General features: G+C 41.8%; 1 protein-coding gene across 12 annotated transcripts in view; it reads left to right on the top strand.

Moving 5' to 3' along the window:
• LOC101903205 (alpha-2-macroglobulin receptor-associated protein) overlaps positions 1-24226 on the top strand; it is a 148554-nt gene that overhangs the window by 49058 nt on the left and 75270 nt on the right. For 10 of the 12 annotated variants that reach the window (XM_059889406.1, XM_059889405.1, XM_059889407.1 and 7 more), the window contains one exon: positions 11287-12578. The exons of 1 other annotated variant lie outside the window; for it this stretch is intronic. In XM_059889406.1, coding sequence (XP_059745389.1) covers positions 11819-12490 — 672 coding nt within the window. In that variant the 5' untranslated portion in view covers positions 11287-11818 and the 3' untranslated portion in view covers positions 12491-12578. Of the gene's footprint in view, positions 1-11286; positions 17556-24226 lie in introns of those variants that run through there. One more of the 12 variants, XM_024996098.2, reaches the window with a different exon arrangement.

The following is a 24226-nucleotide window of genomic DNA, read 5'->3' as shown; positions in this document are numbered from 1 at the left end:
AAGATTCCTTAGAAAGGGAATCCCTCTTTCTCAGGGCTCCCCCTCCAAAGCCCTGTACTTAATTTTGTATTTGTACTTTTGCATTCTTTTGGTGGAGTCCCCTTAATTAATAAGCTGTAGACCCTTCCCCATCCTTACAAATGGCATCGAATCATCACTTGATATGAGTGTGAAAATTAAACACAAAGTCCTCTTCATCTTTTACGGCTATTCTTTACCCCTGGCAAGTCACTATTGACCATGAGGCCTCTTGGTTTGACTCTCTGGTCCTCAGTTGTCCTCTCAGCCACAACAGTGGTTCAAAATCCGACTGCCTTTAAGCTTATTCTCTTTAGCTCCTTCGTGAAATAACCCTCCACTGTGGGCTAATTATTGCAATGGCTTACAGACTCTAAAGGCCAGAAGGTTTTCCATGCATGGTCCTCCTTTCGGTTAAGCTGCATCACTGTTCCAACATCAGCTAAGTTTTGTTTTCTGTTCAAGTTGAAGGATGTGGACTAGGCTTCCACACTTTTCAACAGGCTCTCTTGGCTCAAGAGACCAAGCCACAGAAACATTTACTTTTTTTTTCTGATTACAAAAGTAACAGCATGTATATAATATACATCCATAAATAACTTGAAACGTTGTAATATATAGCACAGAAAGTGAAAATCTTTCCTAATCCCACACAGCTGAGAAAACCAGTTAACATTTTTTTTCAAGGCATATATTAACATTTTATTTATTATTTTACAAAACTGGGATTGTATTCTCAACTTTGAAGCTTGCTATTTTCCACCTAGCAATATGTCTTAGACATATTTCCCTGCCAGTCTGTAAAGAGTGATCTTCCTTTTAATCTTCTTTTTAATGGCTCCATGGTATTGTATTGTGTGGCTGAACCAAACTTTGCTGAACCAATTGCCTGTTAATGCACATTTGGGCCCTTTCCAGTTTTCCCTGTAACACAGATTCTTGCAAGCATCATTTTACACTTACATCTTTGAGCAGTTGTAGGAGTATTTCTCTATGATGAATTCCCAGAGGGTGAATTATTATCAGGTCAAAGGGTATGAGCACTTCATTTTTAATAGCTATTGCCAAATTGCCCTCCAATAATTTTATACCAATTTACACCCCAAACTACACTGTAAGGAGGAGCCTGCTCCCCCCACCCCTTAGCAACACTAAAATCGGGCAATTTAGAGATGTCTGATGTGAGTTAGGAGTTAAGAGATTCAGCCTGTGGAGTTTTCTCCCTTTGTGAACCGCTAACAAAGACATCAAAAGTCTCCCCCTTTCCTTGATGAGCCCTCTGCTCTCTGAGCCAATACCCAGACAGACATCCAGCTAAGATGAGAAGCAAAAATTCTAACACCTGATCCTTGTGCCTAGCTGGATTAGAGATGATTCGCAGTGAATGTATAAGCAAATGTTTTAGTTCTATAATGCTTAATAACTTAATCATGAAAGAAATATAAAGAGCGATCTTGACTTGGGCAGTACTGTTTTAATGTAAACAGCACATTTAATCTTATAGTATCAGAAAACTTACCTCTGCACAATTCCTGGAATTCACCCCTATGTTTAGTGAAGCAAAGTCATTTGAAGAATCTGTTCTTTAAAGGTATGTGATAAGTGACTCTGAGTCAGGCCATTTAAGAAGAGCTCCATTTGCCAACACCCAGTCTAAAGGAGCTCATTTTGAGGATTACTATGGTTTATGTGTCCAGAATTAGGGCCATTGGGCACTAGACTGGGAAGAAACTTCAGGATTTATCCAGTCAACAGATTTTGAAACTCTAGCTCTACAAAGCCTTGATGTTTCTTCTTGGAGACACAAGTTGACAGAGGAGTAAGGTGGAAGGTCTTAAAGGTTCATGGGATTCTAACCCTAATTCCACAGGAGCCCCATTTCCATCTGCTTCATATGGTGGGCTACACAGCATGTTATCTGGAGCAAGCCAATCCCTTCCTTTCCTCATCGATAAAATAGACTTGAGAGCAGAGCATGTTAAGAGTGGTGAAGATGAAATTAAATAATACTATGCATGTAACAGGCTTCCCTGGTGGCTTAGACAGTAAAGAATTTGCCTGCAATGCAGGAGACTTGGTTTGATCCCTGGGTTAGCCCAGTGCCCTGCACATCCCAAGAACTCAATAAATGTTTACTAATTTATTATGTATGATCTTCCTTTGAAAATGGATTCTGCTACTAAAACATACACTTTGAAACCACCCATTTATTTGTTAGTCTTTCAAACAAGGTGACTCTTTCAGATGGAGTAGTGTTAAATTTAATTTCCAAGTTCTAATCCAGTGATCCTACTCTAAGACCCCGGTCCACTTTCATGGAGACTGCTGGAGGCGCTGAGAATGATCAGCCTCCCACATACCAGGTGGTTCCACTCACGAACCAACCAGCTAAGATGACAGCTCCTCTATCTGCATTCCTATTGATTCATAGAAGAAATACCAATGTACGGAAAAAATGGTTTTCCTTGCCTTGTGGGAGAAGGTCCCTGCAGGTTCACCATGAGAAATGATCATGAAGGTTGCAAAATGTTAAAAATATTACCAAGTTGCCGTCTCTTTCATGACTGTGAGGACAATGGAAAGGAGTTCTGAAAGGGACACTTAAACCTTCTAAGTTTGGCTGAAGTTTCCCTTCTTGGCCAGATGTTTTTAAAAGGAAGAACTCAGTCAACAAATGTACAGTCTTATCAAGCATCTTCTTAGGAAAGCTTGTCTTTGTGTAGGGGAAGCTTTCCTAATGAATCACAGACGTGAGGCTGGAGGGGGAGATCATTTTCCTCTTTGAATGGTCCAACACAAGACCAAAACCCAGGGAGTAAGGAGCAAAACCTTCCAAACTGTGTATCTTTTCTACCCAAGAACGCCTTCCATGCCCCTCACTGCTGCTGTGGGAGAGCCAGACGTGGGTTTGGGAGGGGCTTCTCTGTGTCAGGGCCATTTGGGGTCTGTGCTAGACTTAGAAACAAGCAGACATAAAAGCTGTAGAATTAAGGGTTGAAAACAGCATTTAATGAAACCCCTCCCTCCAGACGCTCTTGATCAAAGTCTCTCCTAAGACAACCGATCTACAGTTGCATACATAAAACTTTGGCAACACTCTGTCCTCATGGTTTTCAACAGAGGTTTTTAGACCTCTGAAACTGGGCATCGTCCCAGAATTGAGATCCAGCTGCATTACGCATACCAGAAGACACACCAGCACAGCCGAAGCCTGTGCAACCACTTTCTTTTAACCTCGCGTCTGTGAAAAATTACTTTCCAAAAAAATAAGTGAAACCCGATGTCTTCTCCGGGTGGTTATTTTTGCGCCTATGAAGTCAATAAAACTCTCCAGATTTATTAGACAGCCCTGCTGCGGGAGACAAGACCACTTCCTATTCCCCAGCAGAAATGTGTGCCATTCCTTTCTGTAACCTTCTGACCACAGATTTTCGTTTTATTCATTTCTTTTATTTTTTCCCAGAAAATTTGTCAAAACCTTCTAAGATAAGTGGCTTGGCCTGCACTAAAATCCCAAATTCTGGCATCCAAAAGTGACAAAATGAACACATTTCAGGCTCCTCTAGCTTTTCTTCTTTCCTTCCTATTTTAGAGAGACCCCCGTTTCTTTTCGTCAGAAACAGCAAGGGGTTTGGCTGTCTTTCCTTCAACCTCTCTAAACACCGAATGTAACACCTACCAAGTTACACTCCTGTGGGCACCATGGTCCCACACTCCATGATCACCATGGAATGATGACCATGATAATGACAACTGGAAATTGGTTCTATTTACTGAGCCCCTACTGTATATGCTGGGGTTCTCCTGTATGGAGATTCAAAAATGTAGAGGATGATATACATTCTTCCCAGAGCTTAGCATTTACTTGGAGAAATAAACATGTAAACAAGTATAAGTCATTTAGTGGGACAGATTTCTTAATAAACATTATGGGATATAAAGACTAGCACATGGAAAGGTAATGATGGGTTTCTCAGAGGAGATGACTCTTGAGCTGTGTGTTTAAAGATGAGTTGGAGTTTATCAGATAAACTTAGGGTAAGGCATGTCATACAGAGAGGCTACCAACTGCTGAGGACCAGAGCTGTGAAATAGCATGCTACATGTGCGACCTAAGATGTTCTGTGCAATGGGAATGAAGGTCAAAATGTTGTAAACAACCCGTGTTCATGCATGAATGTGGGTAGGCTTTTTAGGAGAAGAGGAACTACTAAACAGGATAAAGATTTGGAGCAATTGTGATAGATGTTCTGCAGAGAGAGCACAAGGGGTTGAGTGCTATCCAGGAGCAAAATGAAGAGAGCCTGAACCAAGCCAGTGTGATGGTAATGAGGATGAAGATTTAAGAGTGATAGCAAAATGGAAGACGTTAAAAGGTCGTAGAATGAAGATTCCCACTCCAGGATGACTATTAAGCAGTTGTATTTCATTATTTAACAGTGAAAATTACTTCCAAAATACTTTTAATATTAAATTATTGACTCACTACATTTCTTTCTCCATCTACTTCCAAAAATGATTTGCAGTAGGAAAGAGATTGTAGCAGCAGCCAGGACCACCATGTGTGACTATGTAACCTTGGCCATCTACAAACTGATGAAGAGCATTTGTAGGGAATCATCTTTAGTTCAGTTATTCTGAATATCATTTAAAGAAATTCATACCAGCACTATCTTGACTAGTTTGAATTTTGATTATCCTCCTGTTAATATGAAACATTTATCTCAACTTAATTGGTACTTCCTTGGATGATAACTTCTAATTCACTTACTCATATTTTCAGGGAACTGAGAGAGAAGGTGGGGCTTCCCAGGTGGCTCAGTGGTAAAGAAACTGCCTGCCAATGCAGGAGACAAGAGATATGAGTGTGGTCCCTGGGTTGGAAAGACCCTTTTGGAGAAGGAAATGTCAACCCACTCCAGTATTCTTGCCTGGAGAATCCCATGGATAGAGGAGCCTGGCGGGCTACAGTACATGGGGTCACAAAGAGCTGGACATGGCTAAGTGTGCATGCGTGCACACAAACACATGTGAGAGAGAGAGAGAGAAGGTGTTCTTGGCTACACCTACTCATTTGGTTTTGGCAAAGGAAAGAAGCTGAAGTGCAGCATTTGGGGAATCAGATGACTCTTAATTTGTTCCCTATGAAACTAAGACACACCTAAGCTCAGTTTTCCCAACTGTATAATGGACCAGCATTAATGTCTATCTCATAGTTTTGATGTAAAAATTAAATGAGCCAATGAATAGCAAGTACTTGGCACATAGTAAGGTGACAGGTCTTAGTACTCTCTATGCTGTGCTGGTGGAGAAGGCAATGACACCCCATTCCAGTACTCTTGCCTGGAAATCCCATAGACGGAGGAGCCTGGTAGGCTTCAGTCCATGGGGTCACTAAGAGTTGGGCACGACTGAGAGACTTCACTTTCACTTTTCACTTTCATGCACTGGAGAAGGAAATGGCAACCCACTCCAGTGTTCTTGCCTGGAGAATCCCAGGGACGGGGGAGCCTGGTGGACTGCCATCTATGGGGTCGCACAGAGTCGGACACGACTGAAGTGACTTAGCAGCAGCAGCAGCAGAGTGGGTTGCAGTTTCCTCCTCCAATAGATCTTCCCAACCCAGGGATGGAACTCATGTCTCCTCCTTTGGCAGGCAGATTCTTTACCATTAAGCCACCTGGGAAGCCTGCTTGAAATATACTCCTTATAATTTTCTTGTTTTATAGAAAAGGAAACTTAAGCTCTTTGAGGGCGTTCATTTATCTTTGTATTTCCAGTCCATAGAGTAGCATCCGCCTCAAAACACCCAAGTGTCTTGCTAACAGGGATTGCATAATAACTTGTCCAAAGTCAAACATCTAGTAAAGAGCATGATTAGTATTCATACCTATGTCTGCATAATTCCAAGGCTGGTGCTCTTTTAATAATTTCCCAGTTTTATGGTATAAAAAAGGACATGGAAGCTGACTGAAGTGCTGCTTTATACCTTTGTTTACTACTAGTTTTCAAATTATTTAATTGTCATCCTTTAGGGTTCTCAGTATGTGCTGGGCTGGCCAAAAAATTCATTCAGGTTTTTCCATAAGATGTTACAGAAAAACCCAAATGAACTTTTTAGCTAACCCAATAGTTTCCATTCATATCATTTAAAGGTTATTTCCAGAGCATTTCTACATGGGTCAAGATCATGGTTTGTATTTTTTGCTTGAGTCCTATTTCCAGTTTTTAATGCTCTCCAGGTAAGTTTCACCTACTAGAATCTACAAGAGACACTTCAGCCTTAACATCTCCAAGCCAAAGCTCACCTACCAGCTGCCCCTCTTCCTTCTCCAAAGTTTACCCTCCAGAAACCCTGCTTTCCCTTTTGTTTTGGTAGATGACATGTTCTTCCACCCAGGCACTCCAGTTAAGATTTTAGATTCAATCTTTACCCCTCCTATTTTCCTTACTCAGCTGGTCACCAAGTTCTATTGTTTCTACCTCAAAAAAGATATTTTCAGATCTGGCTTTCCCTTTTCATCTCAGCTGCTACTGTCTAATTCAGTACAGTGGTCCCTCCATACCTGTAGGGGATTGGTTGCAGCCCCTGGCCCCTGCCAGAATACTAAGCTCCAAGGATGCTCAAGACCTTTACATAAATGACATAGTATTTGCATATAACCTACACAGATCCTCACATATACTTTAGATCTAGATTGTGAAGTGAAGTCACTCAGTCGTGTCCAACTCTTTGTGACCCCATGGACTGTATATCAGGCTCCTCTGTCCATGGGATTTTTCAGGCAAGAGTGCTGGAGTGGATTGCCATTTCCTTCTCCAGGGGATCTTCCTGACACAGGAATTGAACCCGGGTCTTCCACATTGCAGGCAGACGCTTACCGTCTGAGCCACCAGGGAAGCCCGTCTCTAATTTACTTATACCTATACAATGTAAATGTTATGTAAATAGTTGTAAATACAAAGTAAAGCTGTGTAAATTGTTGCTGGCAAATTCAAGATTTGCATTTTGAAACTTTATGGAATTTCATATTTCAAATATAATCTATGGATACAGAGGGCTGACTGTATTTCACCATCTTTTGCCTGAAGAGTTTGGACAGCTTCCAAATTGACTTTCTTACCCTCAGTACTTTCACTCACCAGCCTTTTGAAGGCAAGATGATCTTTCTCTAACTTGGAACAGATCGGACACTCTCCATCTCTAAAAGCTTGGGCAGTGGCCCTCACCTTCAGTTTAAGAGGTTATACTCACTCCTGTGTAATTATTTTATTTAAAACTGAGCCCAGTCAGATTTTCCTGCCACTCTGCTCATGTGTCCTTGGCTTTAGCTCTCCTGAACCGCTTGCTCTTCCATAAATGCTGAACGCACCGTGGGACTGCCTTTCTTCCAACTGCTTCCTCTGCCCAGAATGACCTTCTCCCTTTTGGCCCTGAAAACTCCTGCTCATTCCTTAAGACTCAACCCAATATCACATCCAGGGTGAGGCTCTTTTCACATCTCCCAGCTGACTCGAGGAAAATTAATTTTCCTTTGCATTCAACAAAACACTTCCAACATTTTTATTAAAATTAGTTCTTTATGTATTAATGATCCATGGAAACTCAAGGGCAAGGACTACTTAATTCATTGATGTAAGCTTTATCCCAACATAAGCCTAGTTAAAGTTTTATTTATTTTTTTCTGTTTAAGGAAAAAGACCACATTGTTTGTTTGTTTTAATAAATGATTAATAGTGTAATTGGACTTCCCTGGGGGCTCAGCCAGTAAAGAATTGACCTGCAATGCAGAAAATGTGCAGGAGACACAGGTTTGATCTGTGGGTTGGGAAGATCCTTTGGAGAAGGAAATGGCAACCCATTCCAATATTCTTGCCTGGGAAATCCCATGGACAGAGGAGCCTGGTGGGCTACAGTCCATGGGGTCACAAAGAGTCAGACATGTCTGAGCGACTAACACACACACATCCATGAACAAATCTATTTTATAAATACATAACCTCCCTCCAGGCACAACTTTGCTTAATAACAGAGGTAAAGAACAGCTATGACTAGGACAGATTGGCCTCAGGATCATATGAAATAGAAATCCATTAAAGCCAGATCACTCCTAATAGTGAGGTTTCTTTCGACTTGAAGGCTTTCTTTCCCTGCTATGGGCCACCCTCAACATAGGAGGTTTTAAATGTTTTATAACTTTTCTTAGAGTTCTATCCATCTCTTTGTTTAAAACAAATTTTCCTCAGTCCTTTCCAATCCACCAGAGGACCAACATTTTCTTGAAGTTATAGATTGCCTATAATCACTGAAACCTTTATCTTTTCCTCCTCTGTATGTCAACTTTGTAAATGAGTTTTTCTTTTCTGTTGTAGGAGAAAACACTAGTGTAAAGAACCATATACTAAAAATATCAAAGTTCCTGCTTCTTAGGGTATATAGTCTATAAATTCCTTTTGAAAGGTATTTAGTGGTGTATAGGATTGTTGAAATGAAAGTCAGATCTCACTGGATAAGGAGTCAGAGACTCTAGGTTCTAGTTCTAGCCTACTTGAGTCACTTGAGTGATAGTTGGGCAAGTCACTTAAAACACCAGGTTGCAAATTTGGAGCACCTAGGCCAGGCTTGGACCACAGAAGTGTGTTGCTTAACCCTTATAGTGCTTGAATGAGGTGACATTTAATTGGGAGATTCCACATAAGAATGTAGGTTTATATTTTCTCTCGAGAAATCAGATCTGGCCACAGGGGTCCAAGATTTCTACTCATTTTGTACTAGCAGAGCCCCTGAGCCCTTTAACATGGCATGGGCTCTCCAGGGCCCCCGTGACTTCATCATTTTCTACTGGCCTTTAGTCTGCTCTACACAGAGGCAAATACTGATTTCTGTTTGTCCATGCACTTGTACTCAGGGTGATATCAAAAACATTTCATTACTAAGGCATGGGGCTCACCCATCAGAATGGATTACCTTTGTGCTAGGTGCAACATCGCAGGGATGCCCTGCTCTCCCTAGCTGCTTGATTCTTGGGGGAGGTTCAAGAGCTCCTAGGGCAAGGGGCAAGGGTGGCATCACTGAGTGGGCTGAGAGGCTGAGAGCAGTCTCCAGATGCCAAATAGTATAAGGACTTTGCTGACCTCAGGAGCACATCTCCTGAATTTAAGCTCTGCTTGATCTGTTGTTTTCTCAGATAGATATATTCCTGTACCCATGTCTCTTATTGAAAGCAAGTAAATGAAAGAAAACTAGATTTTTTTAAAAAGGCAGAATGGTTTTTCTTGCCCTTGACTGACTTGTTCATTTACCAACTGGCCGCTACAGCATATGAGTTTGATTTCCTGGTACTAACCAATCTACAAACTCTTTTCCAGCCTAAGCATAAGGAACCTCTAATTTTATCCATTTTATAAATGGAGTGAAAATTTTGCAAAACATCTTGAATTTTGCAAATCATTGTACAGAGTTTATATAAGGTCTAAAACACTATTTGAAATAACAAATCACCAATAAATTATCTCCATTTTCTTATTGGGCTTTTCAATTTTAAAAGTACTCTGATGTTCTTTCTTTTTTCTTTTTTTAATTTAGCTGTGGCTATTTTTCAAATGGAATTAATGACCAAAAGCTAGCTTCATTCTCTAATTACAGTAAGAGACACTAGACAGGAGTCGTTCCAGACACTGACCCATCTTGGCTCAGGGAGAGGCTCTGGGCAGTTTTACTATGTGCTGGCTTAGTACCTGGGGCCAGGAAACATCTGTTAGAACATGCGGTCCAGCGGGTGCTCTGCTTAATTATAAAATGGCATTTCAGAGTCCCTTTGAGTTGGCTGGCCTTAGCTTCTAATGCTATACAATCAAGCAAAATGCAATTCTTGACGTTCTATTAACAGAATATCCAAACTGAGTATTGCAATGCTTTAAGAAGAGTAAAAAAGTTAAACTTTTGCCCTTGGGGAAAAGGTATGGGGAAAAACGAAAAAGAAGTGATTTCTAAAAGCAATTGAGAAGCTTAGATCTGAATGGGTATTCCTTCGATAGGCAATGGGGGAGCTGAGGTAGGAATGACTCACGCTTCTAGAATGAACTGTTTATATAGTGCTTCCTCCTCTTCATTCCCTGTTTGGAAGGTCAAGGACAATGACAACTGAGAAGAAAAGGGAGAACTGGAGAAGAGTGAGTGAATGCTGGGAGCATCCAGAGTCCTTCACCTTGACTGAGACGACACACTTCTGAACTGAGTTTATCAATCAGTTATGGCCCAGGACTTAGGGTTAAAATTTGGAACACATACCCTTGGGAATTCTTCCTAATGACATGAAACTCTTATTAGTCCTTATGAGAACTTACCTTCCCAAATCCTCTTATACAGTGATGATAGAACAGAGCCTATTGTCAGCAATGTCTGCTGGAGTACCTTTTGTCTCATAGCTTGTTGTAATCACTTCCAGACCAGGGTATATTTATGATTTACATAATGTTATAGAAGAAGAGGTCTTAAGGGTTTTTTTCCTCCAAACCTTTCTGAATTATTATTTTAGACTCATTGCCAGGTTTTGTTTTTTTTTTTTAAAGGAGGAAGTTGATGAACTTTTAAACATGTCATTACATGCTCTGAAATAGCAACTCTTTGTTCTTGTAGAGTTTCTTGTGGAAATTTTAGGACTGTGTGAATGAGTGAGTGTGTGAGTGTGTGTGTGTGTTTAGAAATAGGTAGAAAAGGAAATGGGTGAAAAGGAACACTTGAGGTTCACTGATAAAATTAAACACATATTGTGTGTTTCTGTTAGAAGAAAAGTTGGCAGATTTGGGAGAATCTTACAGAACATTTGGAGTAGGTTTTGGAAGGGCAGCTCTATGCTCGCTTTTCATCATGTTTCAGTAATTAGGGGTGGGAGCTGAAGGGTTAAGCCCTAAAGCAAGAAAATATCTCTAGTTCAGAAAACAAAGGGAAACTTGCATATTTCTGAAGATGACATCGGATCAGCCTGTGGATTTCAAGCAATTATGCGATATTATGATCCCCACTGAGCATGCATTAGTTGGAATACTGTTCTTTCTATTTCTCCATATCCCGGGGTTGTACACTGAAAGAGCCCTGTTCAACTTTGCATGTCAGAATTTTGAAGGAAAAATTATAGTAAAATATGTTTAAAACAGTGGGGCCTTATGTGAGTGAACACAACATTTTCCAAGGCTTTCAAAAATCCTTCTGTTAAAAATATGGTTTTTATTTTGTTTCTTTCTTATACATTTTTTTTTTCTTTTCAGTCAAGCTTTTACCTCCCCTCCTTCCTGGAGAAAATCAGAGAGAAGTTTCCAAGGATATCCATAACAGCCTACATTTAGGGCCTGGGGATGTACAATGGATTTGTTTTAAATGAGACACCCCACGTGGAAAATAAACAAGTGAGAAAAGTTCATCTGTGGATATAACTCTAGTTCCAACAACTGTGGTGACAGTCACACTGTCTGAGTAAATGTCCCCCAGAGTCATCTTGAGAGCAAAATGATTATTAATTGAGGTTTCTGTGAGTTGAAAGATGGGTTGTTCATAAAGGGGAGGAGCTTTTCTAGACCTCGAGAAACTGAAGACTCAGCTCCTGGGCTGTTCTAAAAGGTGAAGTGTCTTTTAAAAATGGAATTAATTAAAAACAAAATAAAACAAAAAGCAGGCACGGCATAGTATACAGATTAGGAATGATGGTGAACGAATTTGATATCTATTTTATTCCATGACATTCTTTCTCCGAAAGGAGAGAAATAATTCGTTTGATCAGTTAGGGAAAGCATTTCGCTGTTAATGATGAGATCCTGCCGCTGGATTGCTGGGGCTCGTAGGGTGATTTCTCAAAGTCACCAGGGACCCAGGCTCTTTCTAGCTCTCTGCCCTTTCATCCTGCGGCTAAGGTGTCCCTCTAGTCATTGTATGTCCTCTCCAAGCATGAAAGAGGAAAGTGTAGAGAAAGGTAGGGTAGGAAAGGCTCTCGAAGAAAGCCACGAGAACGCCATCAGGCCGGTGGACCTGAGTGGCGTGCAGACAGAGGCGCTGGCGAGCAGGCATGCGGAGCTGAAGGACCGGCTGCGGAGCATCGGCCAGGGCTTCGACTGGCTGCGCAGGGTCAGCCACCAGGGCTACGGCGCCGAGACTGAGTTCACGGAGCCCCGGGTGCTGGACCCCTGGGACATGGCCAAGTCAGCCAACTTCACCGAAAAGGAGCTGGAGTCCTTCCGGGAGGAGCTCAAGCACTTTGAAGTTAAAATTGAAAAGCACAACCATTACCAGAAGCAGCTAGAAATTTCTCACCGGAAGCTGAAGCACGTGGAGAGCTTTGGGGACCAGGAGCACGTCACCCGCAACAAGGAGCGCTACGCCATGCTGGAGGAGAAGACCAAGGAGCTGGGCTACAAGGTGAAGAAGCACATGCAGGACCTGTCCAGCCGCATCTCCAGGGCCCGCCACAACGAGCTCTGAGGCCACAGCGAGCTCCGAGGCCCCGCAGCGCAGCCAGCCGCTCGGAGGAGGCGGCGGCAGCCTGGGGTTCCCGAAGAGGGCCCCAGGCCCTCAGGGCTCACTTGTCTGCCAGCAGAACCTCAGGGAAGGCGTGGAGGGGACCGGCCAGGAGGGGCCGTAGCCGGAAGGGCGGACAGACTGCCGCGGGTGCCCCGGGGCCGGGAGGAGGAGCTCCACGAGCCCGCGCCCCCTGCCTGACAGCCAGCTGCCCCGATGTCAGCTGCTCATGGAGTGGTGGCCGCCATGCCACAAGGCCACGGTTTGCATTGAAATCCTATGACTGCCACTGGAAATGCCATGTACAGAAGTCCTTACACATACGTGACAGTATTTAATTAAACCTCGAGGTCACAGCTGTAAAAAAAGAAAAGAAAAGAAAGAGGAAAGGGTAAGGCAAAAAGGAAAGCCCTCCTACCCTGATTAATTCCCTTTAAGGAGCTTCCACAGAAGCACATCGGAACATTTCCACTTACAATTCAGTGGCCAAACCTTTGTCACAAGGCTGTACCTAGGTTCAAGGGAACCTAGGAGATGTGGTCTTTTAGGAAGAAACATTACTCTCCTAAATGAAATCAGGATTCTATTACGGTAATAAGGGACGAGCAGGTATTAGATGTGAAACTTGAGGTTTCTATCATACTCATATAAAGTATCCTTAATGCCAGTATAATCTAAGAATTACTGATGCTTCTGTTTGAATTATATGGTGCTTAAGGCATTAGCTTAACAACCCAATTTTGCATTGAATTGTCTCAGTGCACATGGCCAAATTGAATTCTTTTATACATCTCTGATCTGTTTCTCCACTATTAGTGAAGTTTAAGCTACATAAGTTTGGGGGTACATAGCTAAGGAGCAGAAAATTCCATTACTCTTGAGCCTTCAAATTTAGCAAATAGTTTCTTGTCTAGAAATTATATTGAGAAATGATTGCATCTTCTGCAATCTTTTTCTTCCCCATACTACTGAAGCTTAAATTTCCTGCATTATAAAAAGGTGAACATTTTAGAAAATTTGTGGGTTCATAATTGGAGAAAAAGAAGAAAATAGGAAGACTGGCACCAACTTGACACTATTTCCTGCATGGTTGATTATTCTGTGAATTTCTTCACTCCCCTCTTAAAATTCTACCAATTAAAGATTCACTTTGGTTCCCAGGCATCCCTTTCTAAAAATGTTGGTTTATAAAAAGAGATAAAGTTATTAGTCATTCAAAAATCAGTGCCAATTACTTTAATCAGATTGCTTTCTTATTGGCTATGATACAATTTCACTTAATGGGAGGTATTTATTTATCTAGTTTATTTATCTTGAAAAATAATATGCACTGGTGGCAAAAAATTCAATCTGAACAAATAAATATACTGTGTAAACAAGTCTCCCTTTCACCCCAGATTCCAGGATTCATTTCCTTGGTGATGGAACAATTACTAAACATTTCTTGTGAGCATCATCTAGAGACATATTCTGCATGGAGAAGCATACCTAGGTATAAACACACATATACATATGCATATATATGCAATGCAAATATATAAAAATCCTTTTGTTTTACCCAAATGATCAAATATTTGTGTATATTATTTTGTAACTTTAAATTAAAAAAAACATTATTGAAGAATATTTTTTTTAATCAGCATATATACCTAGTACATTAGAAAAACTCTGCTAAAATAGGAGTTTTTAGGAAGGGAAGTAATTCTGTATTTATGGAGCATGGAGCATTTGACTTTAATATTTTATTGTGAAATAACTGTGTCCTGGGGTCTATGAAGGAAAACGTTAAAAGAAAGGAGAAGAATGGACTGGCCTGGAATCTTAATTCCCGTGTGTGACATTGTTCCGACAGAAAATAATGTTCCAAGTTCTTAATAATTAAGTTGAATACTCATCTAATTTCCCTGGAATGGTCGCCATTTATGCTTGTTGTCCTGGCATACTGTTTGACCACTTTCATTTTCAAAATGGTCCCATTTTGGATGACAATTATGTAATCACTGTTGTAATAACAAATGGACAAATTAAGTATTTAGAATCAGCTGCAAAGATTAAAAAGGCACCTGATGGTGGGGATTTGTCTACTTGGGACCCTGCTCGGCTCCTTACGAGCATTATGATCTGCGTCAGTTGTTTCACTGCTCTTTGCCTCAGCTCCCTCAGCTTTCTAAAGGGAATAGTGACTGCCTCAGAGCGGAGTTATAAGTGCTCGATGCGTGCCTGAGAGGGGCTCGTCACGACGTCTGCTCCATATCTGCATGCGCTCCTGCTCAGTTGTACCTGACTTTTGCGACCCTGTGGACTGTACGTAGCCCACGAGGTTCCTCTGTCCATGGGATTTCCCAGGCAAGTGGGTTGCCATGTCCTACTCCAGGGTATATTCCTGACCCAGGTATCAAACCCACGCCTCCTGCATTGGCAGGTAGATTCTTTTACCACTGACCACCTGGGAAGCCCCACTTCATACGTAGGGTTCAATAAATATTACTTATTATTTTCACAATTTTCCTCCCTTTGCCTGCTAGACCACTTCATTCTTACATTGTATAAAACTATGAACTGAGATTCATTTAAAGGAGCAGTCATCATCTTCTAATGATGGGCTGTGGTAAAGACATTTAAGAAGAAAAAAATAGACAAATACAAGACAGTGACTGTTGATTGGAGGGACCCATCACTCCCACCCATCCACAGCCCTACAGAAGAGGGACATCAGAGTGTGGTTTGAAGGTAGAGCAGCACTTTGAACTTCAGACTTGATTTGATTTTGGCTTTGATATTAAATGTTTTTCATTTTAATAGCATTAGAAAAGGATGTGTGCATTTTCTCTAGCAAAGAGGAGATATATTTGAAATGAAGGGGAGACACTATTGTAGCCATTTGTACTTCACAAGCAGAGCTGTATTTTCTGTTGAAGGAACTACTTCAGAAAGAGGGCTCAGGAGAACTTATAATCAGTCATACAAGGTGGTACATCTTAACATCATGTGTAACTTTCCATATATTTACTATTTCCCCCAATGCATCCCTTAATGGATCTCCTTCTGGCAGAAGCTACATATCAAGCAATGAATGCTGACTATTTTTCAGACAACCTGGAAACCCCTGAGGACTTTTCAGTTCAGTTCAGTTCAGGTGCTCAGATGTGTCTGACTCTTTGCGACCCCATGGACTGCAGCATGCCAGGCCTCCCTGTCCATCACCAACTCTCGGAGCCTACTCAAACTCATGTCCATTGAGTCAGTGATGCCATCCAACCATCTTATCCTCTGTCATTCCCTTCTCCTCCTGCCTTCAGTATTTCCCAGCATTAGGGTCTTTTCTAAGAGTCAGTTCTTAGCATCAGATGGCCAAAGTATTGGAGTTTCAGCTTCAACATCAGTCCTTCCAATGAATATTCAGGACTGATTTCCTTTAGGATGGATTGGTTGGATCTCCTTGCTGTCCAAGGGACTCTCAAGAGTCTTCTACAACATGACAGTTCAAAAGCATCAATTCTTCGGCGCTCAGCTTTCTCTATAGTCCAACTCTCACATCCATACATGACTACCGGAAAAACCACAGCCTTGACTAAACAGATCTTTGTTGGCAAAGTAATGTCTCTGCTTTTGAATATGCTGTCTAGGTTGATCATAACTTTTCTTCCAAGGAGTAAGCATCTTTTAATTTCATGGCTGCAATCACCATCTGCAGTGATTTTGGAGCCCCCAAAAATAAAGTCTTCCACTGTTTCCACTATTTCCCCATCTATTTCCCATGAAGTGATGGGACCTGATGCCATGATCTTCATTTTCTGAATGTTGAGCTTTAAGCCAACTTTTTCATTCCCCTCTTTCACTTTCATCAAGAGGCTCTTTAGTTCTTCAATTTCTGCCATAAGGGTGGTGTCATCTGCATATCTGAAGTGATTGATATTTCTCCCAGCAATCTTGATTCCAGTTTGTGCTTCATCCAGCCCAGCATTTCTTATGATGTACTCTGCATATAAGTTAAATAAGCAGGGTGATGGTATACAGCCTTGACATACTCCTTTTCCTATTTGGAACCAGCCTGTTGTTCCATGTCCAGTTCTAACTATTGCTTCCTGACATGCATACAGATTTCTCAAGAGGCCAGTCAGGTGGTCTGGTATTCCCATCTCTTTCAGAATTTTCCACAGTTTGTTGTGATCCACACAGTCAAAGGCTTTGGCATAGTCAATAAAGCAGAAATAGATGTTTTTCTGAAACTCTTTTGCTTTTTTGATGATCCAATGGATGTTGGCATTTTGATCTCTGGTTCCACTGCCTTTTCTATAACCAGCTTGAACATCTGGAAGTTCACGGTTCACGCATTGTTGAAGCCTGGCTTGGAGAATTTTGAGCATTACTTTACTAGCATGTGAGATGAGTGCAATTGTGTGGTAGTCTGAGCATTCTTTGGCATTGCCCTTCTTTGGGAAAAAGGCCTTTTGGGGAAGGTCCCTGGTGGCTCAGAGTGTAAAGTATTTGCCTGAAAAGCAGGAGACCTGGGCTCAGTCCCTGGGTTGGGAAAATCCCCTGGAGAAGGTGAAGGAGGAAACAGACAGAACAGGCTCTATCTTGAAAGCAGGACTCCATCTTGGGCTGGACTGTGGGCTTTGAGCTACATGCCCAGTATCTATGGAAACGACATACCAACTGGAAAACCAGACCCCCTGGATGGAAGAGCCCCAGGGCTCATACCTAGACTCTGTTGCCTAAAAGAATACCCTAATTATCTGTGTAACCGCATAGAATCACAAATTCTATTATCCTTATTGGGGTATGACCACAGGCCTATTGATAATTGTCCACTGTTAACTACCTAGGCTTAAAGCATATGAATCACGGGTTGACTTTGATTGTATCTTTCTTTTCTTTTGTTCAGACTAGTTTTAGGGGATTTGGTGAGGTGGGTTTGGGCACGTACACTTAGGGTATATAAGGTTTTCAGAAAAACTGGTCAGGGTCTTTGGCTAAGAGGAGACTGCCTTGGGCCTGCCGGTGTAATAAACTGCACTCCACTATCTGCACTGTCCTTCTGAGTGAGTTTGTTTCCCAGAATGCGTGGCTACAACAAAGGAAATGGCAACCCACTCCAGTATTCTCAGTACAGAGAATCACATGAACAACGGAGCCTCGTGGGCTACAGTCCATAGGGTCACAGAGAGTTGGACACTACTGAGTGACTAACGCTTTTAAAGGAACTTTGACTCAGAGTGGGAGTGGGAGTAGGAGGCGGGAGCTATTCAAGGAGCAGAAACAGGTATTTTCCCTTCATATTCATTTTCTTAAAATTGAATTAGATTTCTATGAAAAGCCGTTTTGTAGAATAACAACCTCCTTATGGTTTTACCAGCTGAGACATAAAAGGCTATTTGTGGTGAACTGTTAAGTTCTGAATGCAGGTGGAAATCCCCTACTTGCTAGTTATTTGAATGATAATGAGAATAATATTTTACATGAACCTGACCCTTTTAACCAGGGATCTTAAATTCCGTAGGTCATTGTGGTATATCATCATTTTGACTCTGGGTGAGAAGGTTGCCTGAGAGCTTGGTTAAATTTCAAATTACAAAATTTCCTTCTCTTCCTTCTAAAGTAATTTATTTTAATTAAGGTAAAAAAACACCGTTTGATCCTTTGAGGACAGAATATAGGAATATTTCTGGCTTTTGCCATTACTTCTTATCCAAATAAGGTACAATTTTCTGGATATTTTTGCAAAACAAAATGAACTCAATTCAGTAACAGACTCACCTCTGAGCTACAGGTTAATGGAAAATTTTAAATAAGCTCTTAACACCACAATAAAGAAACAAACAAATGAAACAAACTTCCTTTCACCTAGATCAAGAATGCATCTGGGTCTTTAAACAAGGGGAAACCTGGAAGAAGTAGCCGAGGAAATCCAGTGGAACCATACTCCTTACAGTGGTACAGGGGTTACAAAACGTGAATTGAGAGCTTGAGGGCTAAAGACAATGAGCCAAAAACAAACCAGGGACCAGTTGTACTTGCATCAGATTTTGACCAAATGAGCTGGTGATATAAAAAGAAAAGTCTACTGGGCAGGTCAGAATGAAAGGGAAATGGCTTCACTCACTTGAGCTGATCCTTGACTCATCTGTCTCGAAAAGAATACAGAAGACGAACCCTCCCGGAGTCCAGGCTTTTTCTCTCTCACTGTACAAGGGAGATGGTGAGAGGAAGTTCTGCCTAAGAAATGCCATCGCACCCAGACAACCCCTGCCTGGAACCTCATGCCAGATCACTGACAAGATCATTGACAAGAGCAGTGGTAGAAGTGGTACCATCGCAGGGGCTCTCTGCAGGGCTTGGTGTTTTTCATCATAGCATCTGATCCACATACCTATGCTGCAGAGAAGGCTTTTCCATCCCTGCTTCTCCAAGCAGGAATCTGAGTAATGCACACAAAGCCACACAGCCAGGAAGGGGCAGAGCAGGAACTCACACCCAGGTAGGGGCAAGCTAAGTGTTGCCACCAGCCCTCCTCGCCTGTCCCCGCATCACCCAGATCTCAGCCTCACTGGGGCCCAGGTTCTTTGACCCTGGATTTTGCTCACTGTGGCCACCTGATTTCCTGGGCGATAGGTCATCAAAGCATCTGCAGAGTGAATCCCTTCTCAGCAGCTTTGGGTACAAACTGCAGTGGCTGGTTTAACGCCCCCAACAGGGCAAGTCTCACTGTGCTTGTGGTTTGTGGCCACTTCTGACTGGCCCACAACTTCCAGTTTATTTCAATTTGTTCCTGTTCCTTTTTTTGGCTGACAAACAGGGTTTCACATCTTGGCCCTTTGTCCTCTTCCCCCCTGTGAAGAGCCAACTGATAGTAAAAGACTCTGATGCTGGAAAAGATTGAGGGCGAGAAGAGAAGGGGGCAACAAAAGATGAGATGGTTGGATGGCATCACCGACTCCATAGACATAGTTTGAGCAAACTCCGGGAGATAGTGAAGGACAGGGAAGGCTTGCATGCTGCAGTCCATGGGATTGCAAAGAATTGGACATGACTTAGAGACTGAAAATCAACAACAACCCTCTCTTTTATTCCCGATCTGTAGCTTATCCTCATTTAAAAAACAAAACAAAACCCATGGACCTCAGTGCTTGATCCCAACGTTTATTTATGACTAAAACCCACTTATGAGCAGGTGGTTGTCACAGCAGCACTGATGGCCATGTGGAGATTGCTGTAACTAACATCATCCAATAGAACCTTCCGGATGGAAATAATTATAATCTGCACTGTCTCACACAGTAGTCACTTGAAATGAGGCTAGTGTGACAAAGGAATTGGATTTTTGGTTGAGTTTTAATTTTAATTTCCTTTGTCCATGGAATTCTCCAGGCAAGAATACCAGAGTGTGTAGCCATTCCCTTCTCCAGGGGATCTTCCTGACCCTGGGACCAGACCCGGGTCTCCTGTATTGCAGGCAAATTCTTTACCGTCTGAGACTCCAGGGAAGCCTCTTAATTTAAGTAACTAGTGGCTACTACAGTGAATAGTATGCACAGGATGGGCATCCAAGGAATGTGGAAAGATGGCTACATTTCTGGATATCTCAGGATCTTAGGTCATGCCTGGGGCTTACATCTTACTTCTGGGAAACCCAAGGAAGGACTACTTCATTAGTAGGAAGTCCCCAAGGATCCAGAGTCATGTTTAAAAATAAAGACCTAGGTTGGCTTTGAAATGGACATGGGAATGGTAGAAGAAGCAGGTCTGGTCTAGTTGGGACTAGAACAGTCTGTGGGATAGGAGATTAGGTCAAATTATAGAAGAAACCTGCAGGACAAAACTTTGACCTTTTTACTTACTGGCTGTGTGATCTTGGGCAAGTTACCTACCTTCTCTGAGCCTTGAAATTCTCATCTGAAATAGAGAATAATCTAATAATGACATAAAAATGCCTATTTGTGGATCTTCTAAATTTGATGTGAGTAAGTACACCATTGTGGATGCAAAAAGCGTTTTCTAAACTGTTGCTACATACCAAGTTGCTTCAGTCATAACCAACTCGTTGCAACCCTATGGATGGTAGCCTGTCAGGATCCTCAGTCCATGGGATTTTCCAGGCAAGAGACCTCTCTTTAAATAGTAATTATCATTATTTTGGGCTAATGTCTGGAAGATCTAAGGAAGCTGTACGCACACAAGGTGTATATCCTTGTGTAGGATACATCCAGGTAGCCGGTGGAGCTTTGTAACTGACAGCAAGTGAAAACACTACGGGAAAGGGGATGTAGTATAAGTGCAGGGGCGGGGAACTCTGTCCCAGGCTCAGGGAAGGTCAGTGATGTACTTGGGGTTCAGTGTGGTTAAGGTGCCACATCAGGCAAGGAAACAGGCAGTGAGAAAGCCCCTGGAAGTGTGGGCCCATAAGAATGGAAGCTTCCAAAGATGATGACAGCAAAATAGCGGCTTACATGTAGCAACCTCTCAACAAATATTTGGTGAATGCATGAATAGACAAGTAAGTGTCGAGTGTCTTAAGTCCTCCCAACTCAATCCACTTGCAGAGGGGAATGAAATAGCGGTGCCACGATGTTTGGCACAAAGCACCAGCCTTTCATGTCTGTTTCAGCTGGAAAAAGGCAAAAAACCCGAGCATTTGCTGTGGTTTTTTCCAAGGGCATTTCAACTAGGCTCTTGTTTATTTCTAACTATGAGTTTGTCTCCCTTACTATAATCTACAGTGTCTGAGGGGAGGGACAAAGTCACCTGGCTCCTAAGAGTTACCGAGGAAGTGTTTGAATTATTTTTCTGAAAGAGTTATAATCTAGGAGACACTTCTCAGATGACAATCCTTTTCAGTGCCAAGAAGAGGCCTCCAGACGAGCAGATGAATGACCACACCACTTCAGAGAACACAACAGAGAAGCTGGAGCTTCCGTCCAATTGCTGACCATACCAGGCAGACAAGGAGCGATCCCAGAGAGAGAGGAGATAGACCCCCCCTCCATTCTGGTTCTGGTTTATCAGGATGGTGACTTGACAGAACCACTCTTCCCACTAGAGCATAAGTGAGCCCTGTGAGGCGAGGGATAGGACTGTGTTTTGCTGGCTACAGGGCCATCAAAGAGCTGGGCACACAGGAGCCCTTCAATAGGCAGTTGCTTAACACAACCTATTTGGAATATAGTTTGGTATTATGGAGTAAGACAGGCACATCCATGGAAGAGCAATACCACTCCTAGGACTAAATCTTTAAGAAAGTCTTGCCTAAGTGTATCGGGTTACATGTGCAAGAAAGTTCAAAGCGGCACTGTTTGTGAGAACCCCCAGATGGAGACAACCTAAGTGTCTTTTGATGGGATAAAAAAAAAAGCTGTGATATATTCCCTTAGTGAAATATTGCACCACAACAAGAATAATTGCCATAGATGAACTACATTTGCAAGACTGGAGATATGCATTGAAAAGAGAATGAAAGTCCAGAAAAGAAAAAGCAAGCAAGAGATAGAAGAGAGAATAGAAGTTTCTACAGACAGGGCAACCCTGTGATATTCGATGTTTTACTTACTGAGTTTCTTGGGCTGGGTATCTGGAAGCCTCCCAACAGTGTACAAGTTGGAAAGAAGCAATGAAGAGATATCAGTTTAGCCTCGGGCTCAATAAAGCAATGTGTAACTCTTAAAAAGAGGATTATTAGGCAAGAGGAAGATGACAAAAATTGAAAACAAAAGGTAACAGGCTTATTCCATTCCTGAAACACTTCCTAACAGCTTAATGAAAAAGAGCTTGGGAGCAAATTTACTTAGAAATGTCTGTTATCTGTCACCTATGTGAAGTTTAACTGCTTAGTTAATCTGTGAACAGTTTTATTCATAAAATGGATACTGAATTACTCTCAAGTAAATCTTTTATTAAGGATCCAATACTGAAATAGAAGTGGATCCTAATATACCATTGATTACTCTTCTGATGCCCAAAATGGGTGGATCTGTTTGCCTTCTAAGTTGAGAGGAAGGAGGTATCCCAGAATTAATAATTCAAATAGGGCTGTTACACCAGGAGGAGAGAAAAAGAGTGTCAAGGCAGTGTTAAGAATCTGGGAAGGCTGCCAGCAGAGTTTGCATGATTAGGGTGGATAAAAACATAAAGAGAAATATGGTCCAGCGAGTATTGATCTGTTTCCTTTTCATTTTTAAAGGGTGGTTTACTTTTAAACAAAATTGTGTGATTTTCTAGTTACTATAAGAACATAGATGATTCACAGATTTCTTTTAAAATTAAGAGTTTCTGTAAGCAGCATGCTAACAATCAGAGAATTTGATCCTTATGCCTTTTTTTTAAAAAAGCATCTTTTATGATGGCAGAGAGCGCAGTCTGAAGATTTCCACGGGACCTTCTCCTCTATGGCCACCTTGCAGAGCGTCACCTACATTGCCATATCTAAAGCCCATTAAAATTTACAAATTAAAAGCCAGTGGGAAAGAACATAATCTTGGCAACTGCCTCTTGGGAAATTTTACAACTGCAAGAGTGCCATGGAAGAGTGCTTTAAATACCATCGTGGTTCATCCAATCTCCTCACAATTGTATAGGAGGGCATGTGGCCAAGGCCTTGCAGGGAAGAGACCAGGGTGCCTGAGCTCGTGATTGGCTGGGGGCGCGTGATGCTAAGCGAGTCACTTAGCCCACTCTTGCTTCATGAGGAGCACGCCACATGCTTCTTTGCACATTCTTTTAAATCCTCGTGTGGCTGGCATTTGGAAAAATATCGACTGCAACCAGACGTGGCAATCCTGATGACAGCTCTTGAAATCCCATCTTTCTCACAGCAACATCTACTGTCAGCTCCCCACCCCTGTCACCAGAGAGCCTTCCCCACCCAAGTTGTGCTCCAAATAGAAAGAATTTCAGATGTACTTGTTTGGCTGCCTCCTCTAAAGGCCTTGACAAATACTCAGGTGGTAAATAGCCAGAGAGAAATGCTGCTGATAAAATTAGTTCAAATATTTCACAGAAAACAAACCTGACACCATCAGGACACTTGATAGCTCGGCACTTCCGAACCTTTCCAAGCCCTCTTGCCTTCAAAGCCCAAATGTCTTGTTTTAAATTGCCTTTATTATTTTCCCTTCCCAAAGCCCATCCTTGCCACCTCCTTCCTTCAAAAAATAAAATAAAAAAGAACCAGATGGTTATAAGGATTTTCCACCCCAGAATTTCAGATTACACATAGCTGTGTTGAAGGTTAATATCCAAGGTCAGGTGTTATTAATATCTATTTGAATTTTGTTCTTCTGGTCTATGATATCATCTGAGTCACCTAATTGATTTATAACATGGTAATCCCAGACCATCATTCATATTCCTGAAATTCTATTCAGGGCTCGATATCAAACCTTCTCTTTAATACCCTATTTGGTTTTGTCTGATCAGTAACCTTACAGCCCTTCCTCTTATCTCCTCCCGACAGGTAACACTATACCTGATGTCCAAGATCATTTGATTGATTTTTTTACCTTGCCATCTCCTTTTCCTACATTTTATTGCAGAAAAAGATTTAACCCCTTTCTTTCTTTCTTTTTTTTTTTTTTGAGAAGTATTTCCATGAGATTTCTCTCCCCAAAGCCTGTTCTCCACTTCGATTTTCTGGTAAATTGCCTCTTGAAGTTACACAGGGCTGCTAACTTGTCTGTATCCCATATGAGGCATTTATTTCTTTTA

The sequence above is a fragment of the Bos taurus genome, chromosome 8 (genome assembly GCF_002263795.3).
Source record: "Bos taurus isolate L1 Dominette 01449 registration number 42190680 breed Hereford chromosome 8, ARS-UCD2.0, whole genome shotgun sequence".
Lineage (NCBI taxonomy): Eukaryota > Metazoa > Chordata > Mammalia > Artiodactyla > Bovidae > Bos > Bos taurus.
Note: the sequence above shows the minus strand (reverse complement) of the source record. Positions and strands in the feature narration are given on the sequence as shown.